Source organism: Bacillus rossius, chromosome 1 (genome assembly GCF_032445375.1).
Source record: "Bacillus rossius redtenbacheri isolate Brsri chromosome 1, Brsri_v3, whole genome shotgun sequence".
NCBI lineage: Eukaryota > Metazoa > Arthropoda > Insecta > Phasmatodea > Bacillidae > Bacillus > Bacillus rossius.
In genome coordinates this window covers 372,440,434-372,452,707 of record NC_086330.1, presented here as the reverse complement: position 1 = coordinate 372,452,707, position 12,274 = coordinate 372,440,434, and the positions used below count along the sequence as shown (strand labels likewise).

Genomic DNA, 12,274 nt, shown 5'->3' with positions numbered 1-12,274 from the left:
GAGTTCGTCATTCGTCATCAAAATATCCGTCAACTTACGAAGATCCCTGTATATATTTTACAGCCCATGGACGCATTTCGCACACCGAAAGCAATATTGCCACAACTTAAAAAATCTAGTTTTAAGATAATGACTTATTAACATTTAAATTTGCCACAGTAAGTACATATTTTTGAATTTAAAGACTTGAAACACTGTGAAAATGGAATTATTTTATGGTGTATAAGTACATATAATAGTGTTTATTCCTTGTTATTGAGAGCTGTGATTTCATTGTTGTGGCAGTGAACATACTATAGCAATCAGAATGTTAACACCCATAGGACTAAATATGACAAGCAGCAAAATCATCTTCACAATGTAACACTATCACGAATAAAAATGTGTCTCATGATTCAATATAAAACTCATTGCAAAAGTTAGTAGAAATGGTGTGTTGAGAAACATTTCCAACCTCTTAAATTGGCACATTCCTGTATGTGTTAGTCTCGGATTTATACCAACAGATCGTGTGTAACAGGATGATGATTCATGATAAAGATGATTCATGATTCATGATTCATGATGTGGCATTGTTTTTCTGATGCTCCTTCGAAAACAAAATGCAAAGCGTCACTCGTATCAAATTACAATGGACTTAATAGGAAATTCAGCTGTAAAAGTCAGATCACTCGTGACTTTAAAAAATGACCTCAAGATGGCGGTGCTTCCCCCTCCACCACGCGCGATACGTCACAGTCCTCACTTAGCGTAACGAACTCTTTGATCCTTTAGCTATCCAGTGGTGTAATTAAATTTTGGATGGAGATGATACATATGTTGCTGCAACACCAAACTGTATCCCCCGATTTGGTTATCATTCGTTTTTTTTTTAATTGCCTCCCACTAGGGAAGCAATATTAAAGACGTATTCACGTCGGAATGGGTGTGATCACAGGTGACTACTTGTTGCGGTTGGCAGCTGCCGCCCCGTCGAAGGACTCGCCTGGAGGTAGTTGTTGCCCAGCCGCTCCATGTACTTGAGGGTAGGTCTGGAGCTGTAGTAGCCGGTCCAGTAGGCCGCCGGCTCGCTCGCGTACGGCAGGAAGTCATCGTGCTTGGTGGCGACGACCGGCCGGGCATCGTTTACCGCCTTCAGGTAGCAGGACGGCGTGGAGTACACCAGGTGCATGGCGCCGCCGTCCGCCTGCCGCGCGTTCACCAGCCTGCCGGGGTCACGGGGTGCCCAGGGAGATACACAGATGGGGCATGGGGTCCGGTTCTTGGCGAAGGGGTGAGGTTCTTAGGACGCAGCTACTTGTCTGGTCAGCTGAGTGAGGCAGGGGGTGACAGTGGTGTCTAAGCTGGGATGGGTAGCCCCAACCTCTGGACATAGCTGGATCTCTAACACCTCTCCTGTCTCGCGTTTACGGCGTATTCCATATCCATGCCCGTGGGGGCCCCTGCTCGGTAGGGCCACACTGCTAAGAGGGCTGGGTTAACAAACAAAAGGGGGAGAAATCCCTTGACTTTGGAAGGGGTGAGGTACTTCAGTGTACGACACGTACCAATATGACGGCCATTTGTTTACAAATAATTGTTTGTAGATATTTATTGGGTCATTTAGTGGACGTGTGACAGAAAGTTTAATTGAATGTTGATATCCTGATAGTATTCCAGATTTTGAAGCTATTTCATTGCCAAATCTGTTTGTACCAGATTTTGTAATCTTTTTTAAACTTTGATAATCTGTAATTATTATTAATTACAAGTGCTAACCCTTTTTTAAAGACTTCGACAACATTACTTCGAATTTGTTAAAAACCTTTAGTTTTTGGACAACGCTTTTATGGGCAAACAAGGCTATACCCATGAGTTGGTTTCTGAGTAATGTAAAGTTAAATGTACTATCATTATCTGTTTTGGAGGTTGAATTGGAGAAAAATTTCTACTAACATAATTTCATTTGTATTATGAAGATTATTTTTGTACTTTAAATATAAAAAAAATTAACCAGTAATGTTTTGATCTAATTTTCTTCCGAACAGCTTAACTAGATAATAAAAGCAGGACAGAACAGCTGATACAAATACATATAAACAAATGTCCGCCATTGTGGTATGATGAAAATCAGAAAAAAAAGTGGGAGAAAATAGCATCGCATCTGACGGCTAATGCACAATCTGTATCTTTTCTTAGTCTGTGGTGGTACCTCGCCACCGCCACGACGCAGCACCCGACACATTGTCCGCCCCATGATGGTTATTAAATACTAGTTAAAATTTCCGTCGCTAAACACATAAACATCCAAAAAAATGCAGCCTTTTAACTGTTTCCAAAATGCAAACACCACACTTCAACCATTTGTTGGACTGCCCCACAAACATGGTCCATCTGGACAAACAACAGCTTCCCGCAGTATCCTTGTAGTGATGTTTGCGTGGCCACCCCTTATTTATCACAGAGGAGCATGGTGCCCGGGGGGGGGGGGGGGTTACATCATAACAAAGAAACCTTTTTTATATCCATAATACAGCATTTGCATAGGGAACGTCAGGGGAAAAAATTGTTCGCATAATTTTACTGACTTTATACAAATAACATTAATATTCGTATGTAACCTGTTTGGCGAATCAAATATTCCTTACTGAAACAAAATAATTTGTTTTACAGGACAATTTCATAATTTCACGCTAACAAATTATAAAGTTGAACTGAGAAAATAATTGTGTCAGGCCAAACAAAATCGTTTACGCCACAAACTATGTGTTCCCTGTGTATTTATTGCGCCAAACACAAATATCGCGTTGAGGGCGAACAAACCTTTCACTTGGTTTAACTCTTTTTGTACTTGTGCAATTCTAGATACTAAGCTGACACTTATTTCAGTTGGGGGTAGTTTGAGGCGAGGGGCCCGCTTGCGGTCCCCCAGGTGTAGCTGTCAGGGAGCAGTCCCCTAAGGGTCGCTACCACTAGGGACGGGAATAGGAGAGGTAGGGTGTGTGTGAGAGAGAGAATAATAGCAGTAATAAAATTCTAGCATCTCTTTACAACTCTTTTTCCCCTAGATTTCTCTGGGGCAAGGATCTCTAAGAACATTTTTTTCCTAACCTAACTAAAACTAAGTGTGTTTGGGAGGGGTCTGGGTTAGGGAGGAGTCTAAATGCGGCTCAGGCCGAAGCCTATACACTCTACTCATGCTGGGTTTAAGCCATGCAGGAGAGGTTGCTAGAAGGGGGATTGGCCAGTCAGTCTATCATAATGTGGGTGGTTGGGAACACCACACTTTCCATAGATAGTGTAGGGCTGCAATGTACACTTGGGAATAAGATTGTTTCAACTGTGTTTTAGTGTCGGCTGAGATCAAAATGGTGGACATGCCATTATCTAGCTTCCTGCACTTTCAAAGGTCAGCATTCTTGAAGTAATTTAAGAACTGTAACACTATAAGTCGGTCGACGGTTACAGACTGTGAATACCAGATATTTACCAAGTGTAACAGCCTGAAAAAGTATTCCTTCATGCACTGTCGTCCTGCGAAATTGAGACATAAAACATGGCCGGGACTAAGAGGTTTTAATTAAGTTAAAGAAAATTTGGTGGATTCATTCGGTGACAGGGAAGACTCAGAAATCTTAGACATATCACTTTCGCACCAGAAGCGAACTCTCAGTAAAAGAAAAGTACGCAACTCAGCCAATATTACAATGAGACTGACATATTGGAACGCCCAATCACTCGACCATCTTATCGATATTCCAAAAGACTGTGTATGCAGGTCAACGGACCCCCAAAATTTTTCAGTCACGTGTTATTAGAGACGAAAGACACAATACCAACTAAGGAATTTAGCGGAGGAATCGTCCTTAATGTAACAACTTATCAAAAGTGGTTAAAAAGTAATAAAAAATTCCAAAATTAATTCTCATTGATGACTAAATGAGTATGAGGTCAAAAAAATAAAGAAACACACACAGAATTTAAAAGCAAAACAACGTAATTTTATAGTACTCACTTGATAAGTTTGTCAGTGTTGGTGTAATATCTTTTGGCGTCCATGTATGTGAAATCTGATCCCATGGTGATCATTACATTATTGGTTTTGAAATGCTTTGCCTTCTCATTCACATACGTCATGAAAGATCTTGTCTGAAAAAATAATGCCCAAAAAAACTTTGGCAACTAATTACACAAAAAAGAATGCAATATATGTATGATTTTCATTACGTGAAATTTAAGTCACTCATGTTTACAGTGCTTAACAAAAATATAAAAGTATGACCTGAAACAGAATGCACACCCATAAGTTAGTGAACTTGTAGCAGGATCCACTATAATTTCCTGCTAGGTGTATTGGAATTTATTTCACAATCAGTATGAACTTCAAAGGTCACAGATTCAATTTAAGCAAATCTATCAGGGCTTACAGTCTTACCGTCATTGGGGGATAAGAGAAGATGGAGGGTGAGGAGATAGGACGTAGCATCGAAGGAATAAATTATTGATGAGGAACCTGAGCAGATCAGGTATCCCCACTCTTGGAAACAAAATATGGATCCCACCCTGCCAGTAATTGCCTTGCTACCTGGCTTACGTAACTTACTTGGTGTCTCGTTGCTGATGTTCAAAATGTGCATGCGAATCAGGGCCCGAACTGTCATTGCGCAGTGCCACAGACGTCTTTGGCGGGGTGGAGGGGGTGATTTGGGGGACACGTCCCCCCAATATTTTAAAGTACATCCAGTAGTTTTATTTATACTATTTTCATGTTTATAAAATACATGTATTTACAGTGATAACATATAGTAGCAGATCAGGTGTCAAATAAAGATTTCATACAAAGCATAGTTTGAAAATAAACAGACATTTTATGCTTAACTCGACGGAGGTACTAGAATTTAAAAAAATTAATTTCTTTTATGTCCCCCACAACGACATGCATACTTACCAAACTCCTATTTTATATATTTACACACACACACACACACACACATACATACATATATACACGAGGCTTGTAAATAAAGTAGTCGCAATGTAGCCCAGAAAGTCACATAACATCAGGCATGTGCAAACAGTATATCGGAGCAGTGAGGTGGCGTTGCTATCGATATGTAGAGTATATACAAATGTCAATCAAGTATAAAGGGCATGTGCTACATGACCTTTAAGTGGACAGTGTCGTTTCTACTGCTCTAAAGCATGTTTACAAAAAGTGATCAGCAGTCGTGGAATAAAATCGAGGTTGCCCGTGGCCAAAATGCAACTCAATGTTATCAAGGATTTTCTGGAGCCTCTGGCGCGAATGCATTACCCTACAGGACACTTACACGATGGGTCAAAACTTTTCTTGCTGGTCGGACCGAGAGTGCGGATTTGCACCGCACAGGTCGGCCATACATTCCTCAATGTCACGTTGACATCGTAAGTTGTCTCCTTTCGACAGTCCATCGATGGACTGTCCGGTAAATATACTCTGAAGTTGGGTTCAGTCATCAAATGATGTGACACATACCAAAGGAAGGACTTAACATGAAGAAAATTGCATCCCGCTGGGTTCCAGAACGACTCACTGACGTGCAGAAATGGCACCGGTATGCACTGGCTGGTAGCCACCTCGGCAGATTCAGCAGTTATGGAGACACATTTCTGCAGCGTATTGTCGCCATTGATGAGACATGGACTCGATCCTACGAAACTGAATCAAAGTATCGGTCCAATAAATGGCATCACTCAGGATCTCCACGTCCACAGAATTTTGTCAGGAACTCAGTGGTGTGAATGTAATGCTTATAGTGGCATACAACTACGAGGATGTCACATTTACGCTTGCTGTACACAAGGATAATCTGCAAAAGCAGTCTACTTCTACTATTGCCGATTTCTACAGCACCATCTGCGCCCGGATATATGGCGCAAACATCCACGTTTACTGCAGGACGATCTCCCTGTCGCGTTGCGTGACAATGCTCGTTGTCATGTTGCACAAGCTGTAAATGATCCTTTGCGATTGTGGTATTAGGAGGTGTTGAAACACCCTCCGCACTCACCTGAAATAATTCCTTGTGACTACGACCTCTCTCCTAAGTTGAAAGAACCCCTTCAAGTCATCCGATTTCCTGATATGCCATCTGTGAGCCGAGCAATAGGAAGCTCCGTCACTGACATCAACAAACAACATCTTGCCAACGGTATCCTACAGCTTCCTGACATCTGTCAAAAGATACAAGTCTGTGCTGGGAATTATATTGAAGAAATGTAATATTCGTTTGCTTGTACAAGAATTAAAGTCTTTTATCCAGTTAAGTGGCCATTTCTTCATTTACAACATCGTTGATATTTAAATTTATGCCTTTAAGGTGCGAAATTTTAAACATGAAACTATATAAAATGACACTGGCTAAGATGGCTTCTCTCCGCCTTGGGTTAGGAAGTAGTGATAGTAAATGGTTGTTACAATGCTCTCGGAGTTGCCATCGGAGATGTCCGGGTCTCTGCAGCGCACATCCCAACAGCAGTGAGGCGGCGGGCCGTACTCGTCGTACAGCGCGCTCGTGAAGATGTTGGCCTCGGCGCCTGCAGACACAGGCACGTAGTCAGGGCTGGAACCACAAAGAGCATGTCCCAGCAGAAGTGTGCGGCACCGGGTAGGACTCGCCATAGAGCACACTCATGAAGAGGTAAGCCTCGGCCTCTGCAGACAGTCGCAGTGGGGAATCCTATGTTCACAAATGAAAAACAATAATAACAGTAACAATATGTCTTGTGCCCAATATTTGACCTCCAATGTAATAAAACCTTCTGATTCACAACAACACATGGAATGTCTGTGTGCATGGGAGAGAAGATGTGTGTGAAGTAGGGAAATGAATACCTTAATTTTATTTTTATTATTGTTGCATAGTGCAACAGTCAATGAGAGCATACTGTGGTTACATTTTGGCAAGAGTTTGGAAATGTTTATCATATGTTGATAAGAAATTATTTAAATGTAAATTTTATCAGGTAATTCTTCCTTCAAAAATTATCATCATAAATATTTACATAAGTGATCATGATAAATATAACCAACAAAACTAAAAAAAAATCATGTTCATTATTGTTTTTTACTAATTTTTTTTATCATAACCTTTCAAATTTGATAAAATTAAAAAAAAATTAGGGCTTAAAGGCTGCTAGATAGCTGCTGTAGGAAAATCATTTTTAAGATATTTATTTAGTAACACTAACAATAAATGTTATTTTCATCATGAAAATCATTGGCTAAAATGAACATTTAAGGATTAAAATGCGAACCAATTATTCACAGGTCATGTATGATCTGATGTGAGGTGTATGTTTTTTAATTGCGAACCAAGTGTTCATGTTTCTGGGTGTCCTTGTCTTCTCACCACAGTTCACACATTTACAAGCCTCTAATGATCCACAACTCGACACTAACCTTATGCAAGATAGTACTAACTGGCAGCTTAGCTTAGCTTACAACACACTATACACCGTAGCGCACACTAGAGCGGTGTGTTCTCTTACGTAGGCAAAGATCAGTGCTCATGCTGACAACACAGTCTACGACACACGTGCGCCGCGGACTGATTGCATCATCACGAGCCAATGCGAGCCACCAGGTTCGAAGCTCGGTTGTGGCTCGAATCCGGGGGCTCGCCAAGAGTCCCAGGCCCGCGGAATGCCGCCCGTAACCTCTGGTGTTCAGTTGGGTCTGTTCAGGTCTGGCATGTTTTTTTTTTTTTTTTTTTGGAAATGAGGGTGGTTGCCAGTTTCTGGTTGTTCTGGTGGGCGCATTGGGGTGCGAGGAGGTCGCAAGTTTTTTTGTCCTCTTACCTCACAATACCCACACCCTGCTCTGCAAACCAAGAGATTCTACTAAATACCGAAATAACTGAAATAACATAACTGAATGTGTTCCATGTACCACACTCACTGAATGCCGGAAGACAGCGAGGCAGTGTGCTGGATCAACTCACCCAGGTGGTCGCTGGCGCGCCACAGGACCTCCAGGTTGGACAAGTTCTTCCTGAGGCCGTAGTCCTGGTAGTCCAGGCGCCCCAGGAACGTGCCCTGGAAGCCCATGGCCGCCATGATGGCCGCCGTCTCCCGCGAGTGGCCGAAAGGGTCGATCTGCCAGCCCACGTCCGGGACCCCGCACGGCCCGAAGGTGTCGTTCAGGAACCTGCGACAGCGGTCCGGATCTTCCGCTCGGCGGTCGAGGACTTCGGCTCCTGTGACTTCTTCTGTGTTCGCAGCTACTACTCTGGCCTGGCAGTTTTAGGGCTCTTTACACGGCCGCTTCGGGTTTACAAGTAAGTGAAAACTAACCGGATATTCAGGCCCACCTAGTGAAATCTATTGAAGTCATTTATAATACAAACTTTAATGAAGCCTACCCTTTTTGCGAGCCTTCAGTGTCTGACTTTTCACGGCGGCCACGTGTTGTCCGCTGACATAAGGTATGCCATGCGCGCCTGGCCGGATTACAATGGTCGTCGCTACCCCCCTCTCCCCTCCACCATCATCCGGCGCGTCATTCTACCTCGGCGCTGTTATATATCGCTGAATGGCCTTGGGAATTCCGTGGCCCGCCGCGTGAACGAGCGACGCTATTCTCGACGCTTCGGGCGACGGGTTGGCGGGGGATGACGCGACTCGTCACACCTGCTCTCGTCAGTTCGAGAAGGGCGCCACAGACTACTTAAGCAGCGACGCCGGCCCATGCGACGGTTTGTGGCGAGAGTACCGCGGGTGCGGCGAGAGTTCAGCGACGGAGTTTTGGCGACAGAGTCCCACGACGGAGTTCTGTGGTGAGTTCGGCAACGGAGTTCCGCGGGCTGTGCCGCGTGAGTTCCGATAGGAGGGATGTGCGACATTGGCGAAGAGGTTGAGAGACCCCCTGAGAGTGGCGCGACGCGGAGTTCGACTGGATCGCGAGAGAGTGAGAGGTGATAGGTTTCTTATCGTCTTCCTCTAAAATAAATTTAGTTGTCAGATGCTTGGAATAAAACTTGTTGGCCCCTCTGTGAGACACGATAGGTTGAACATCATGCCAGTATATCACAGTTTTGTATTGGCGACAGCAATCGGCGCTCCATTCGATCCACACAGACCGATATGGTGCACCGGCGCCTCGCCAGAGCATGTGCGATCGGAACGCCCCATTAGTGCAACTTAGTGCAACATAGTGCGACGTAGTGCGGCAAGGCGAACGGCCGCCGTAACCGAGAGATGATTGTCGCCTGCGTGGCCATCTACCCAGCTTTGTCACTGTATCACTTATTACAACTGAGGTAATCAAGAAATGTCAGGCGATATTTTATTTCAGTAATATATGTTTATTAGTATCAACTTTCTGGATCAACATGGCTATGACTTGAATTATTAATTTTGCACCCGACACGTTTCCGCGGGACCGACTGAGGTCATCCGTTGGGCCTGGTCTCACCACGCTCCTCCAGTGCTTGTGAGTTGGCCATCAGCAGTCATCGTCTCCGTGTTAGCCCCACACCAGTCGCTCTCACTATCCCAGCATCGTGTCAGTCAGGGCCAACAGACTCACGGGGCACACTCTTTGTTCGTGCAGCGTGCCACACTTTAGTTATGTACTCTACACAAGAATGTCCCCACATGCAAGTGCTTGTTTTATCAGTACGCAAATAAGCGTTTTGGGGGTCTTTGATTTGTCCCACTGGGTGTAACCATTGGGGAATGGCACGTGTTTGTCAACCGTGCATTGCCGTAACGCCTGCACACGTGAGTTTCAATCTAATGCCAACAGGTCGTGACTAGCTGCCAGCGTAACTTCGATTCACGTAGTCGAAACTGCATCTCTTGACATGTCGCGTCAAGCACATGCCACAGAAATAACCCAAGCCATGTTTGGCAGTGGGGCCACGTATGAGCAACATGTACCACTCCCACCAGGTTGCGAGTGCTATGATTCCGTAGTTTGGCATAGCGTCCCCAGGTGGCTGCAACAGTCGGGAGGACCGCTAGTTGTCGTCGCCTGCAATCTGCCTGACCACGTGGCGACGTCACGCCCTGAGACCACATCCGTGCTCTGCTTTGTACTATCTGGCAGGCCCGTGGGTAAGTTAGTAGCATCAGCAGCATCAGTCAGTGCGGCAAGAGGCGGCAGGTCACCAGTACAGATCTCCATAAAACAGCTGCAGTCCTTGAGTCTTGAGCACGCGGAAGGAAAGTGTCAGCGCATCAAAGGGATCCCTACAATCTGCAATAAGTGATAGCGATGGCACTCTCAGAATTGCTGGTTGTTACACTTCAACTGAGTAGAACACTGCAGACTGCAGGGGAAATCGCTGGGTATTTAAAAACGGCAGAGCGAATGCTTTGAAGGCGATGCGCATAGTCTATGAGCGAAATATTCTTCACATTCTTAAAGAAGCTAGTGATCTTTGCTGGAGAAATTGGGATAGAACTGCAAGTTTGACGCATTTGTAAAAAAAAAAAAAAAAAAAAAGTTCACGGGTGTAACTTGTCAGCTTCTGGCCAAATGATATTCTTCTGGCAAAAATTGTATGTTCCATTACTTGATAAATTTTTGCAAGATGTTGAAGAAAGATTTTCTAATAAAATACTTAGTGCCTACAGATTGTTCGAATGAATGCCACATGGCAACTCTTGCAATGAAAAATCCAGCAGTAAGCAATGAGGCGATCAGGAAAGTTGCAAGTAAGTACCTACTGTGGGCTTGTGAAAAAAGACGAGGAGTATATTGTGAAATAACTTTTGGGTAAATATACGTAACTTACGGTGTGCTAAATGGGCTGGACAAAGAAATGAAGAAATGAACACTCGTGATACTGTAACAGAGGCCGTTTATGAATGTGAAAGTAATATTTTCCCTATAAACAATACAATGTTTCAAATTTTAGCAACTTTATCATTAAATGTAGCGACTGCAGAAAGGACCTTCTAAACACTGAAAAGGATTAAGACATGTCTAAGAACAACAATGGGTGAAGTTCGATTAATTTGACTGGCACTTTTAGGAATTCATCGCAACATTCCTATAGAAATTGGTAAAGTATTTGATATGTTTGCACTAAGTTTAAATTGCAGGTTTCAGTTTGATTTGTGATTTGTGATTTTTTTGATGTAAAACTATTTTCAAAGCTGTGGACTATGTGTAAGATGTATGCCAAAAAAGTCTGCATTTTCAAATAAACTGTGATTTTAATATAAATTAGAAAATATCTCTGTACATGTTGATGCTGTTTGTAAATAAATGTAAATTTTTAAAAGATCAATCGTAATTAATTTCAAGATTAAATTTTGGGAAACCATGAGTAGATACATATACAACTTCTTATACAGTAAAAATTTGGATAAATTTGTAGAGTATGACTTGGCAAAATCTATTGATTTATCTTTGAAATACGAAAAAAAAGTCTAAAGTAACTCACAAAAATTATTGAAAAACATTTCCCCTCTTCCCACCCCGTGCCAACCCAAGGTAATCACTGGATCCTACCCTGGTTGTATCTGCAATATTTATTACTTTATAATGTTCTCACATCATCTCGGGGATCACCTGAATGTCTTTTCTTCTCTATCATCTGCACTCAAGTACACATTTGTCAATTTTCTAACTCGCTAACCTAAATATCTTCTTGTTCACGTCAAACATTATGACATCAGTAGGTGAATCGCTCGAGCTTCAGAGTGCGTGGACGTGTGCTGTGACGCAGCCTTACTTGAAGGGAAGCCTAAGATGTACATCAAGTTCTGTCCCTGCCCGAACACGCCCGAATATTCACCTTCGGCCAACCTCGGGTTTATTTATATATATTTATATTTCTCTGTTTATTTTAATGTAGCTTTACTAACCTAACTAACCGTCCATAGTGTTTTAAAGTGTTTTAATGTAGCTAACCTAACCAACCACTTTTAATATTTGAATTCATTTTTCCTGCGCAAAAAAATTAAAAACATCCCGAGATTGGCCGAAGGTGAATATTCGGGCGTGTTCGGGCAGGGACAGAACTTGATGGACATCTTAGGCTTCTCTTACTTGAACCCCCAGCTGAAGTTGTCGATGAGGGACTGGTAATGGGTGGTGGCCTCGTCCGGCATGCTCCACCCCCCGCCCGCCATTTGGACTCGCCCGGTCCGCACAAGATGGCGGTACTGGTCGCGCGTCGTCTCGTTCTGCTGCTGCCACCATATCCACAGGAAAGCCGTCTCCACCTGGATGAACCTGCGGGCACAACAGACAGCATTGACCGTTTTAAATAACTAGTGATATGCACACATACACCCCCCC

General features: G+C 43.3%; 1 protein-coding gene across 1 annotated transcript in view; it reads right to left on the bottom strand.

The window, feature by feature from the left end:
* The window catches only part of LOC134528481 (lysosomal alpha-mannosidase-like), a 57,070-nt gene that overhangs the window by 33,792 nt on the left and 11,004 nt on the right, over window positions 1-12,274 (bottom strand). Inside the window, exons 4-8 of the mRNA XM_063362131.1 lie at window positions 12,023-12,208; window positions 7,962-8,167; window positions 6,437-6,555; window positions 3,995-4,128; window positions 986-1,205 (exon numbers count right to left, since the gene is read on the bottom strand). Coding sequence (XP_063218201.1) covers window positions 986-1,205; window positions 3,995-4,128; window positions 6,437-6,555; window positions 7,962-8,167; window positions 12,023-12,208 — 865 coding nt within the window. The remainder of the gene's footprint in view (window positions 1-985; window positions 1,206-3,994; window positions 4,129-6,436; window positions 6,556-7,961; window positions 8,168-12,022; window positions 12,209-12,274) is intronic.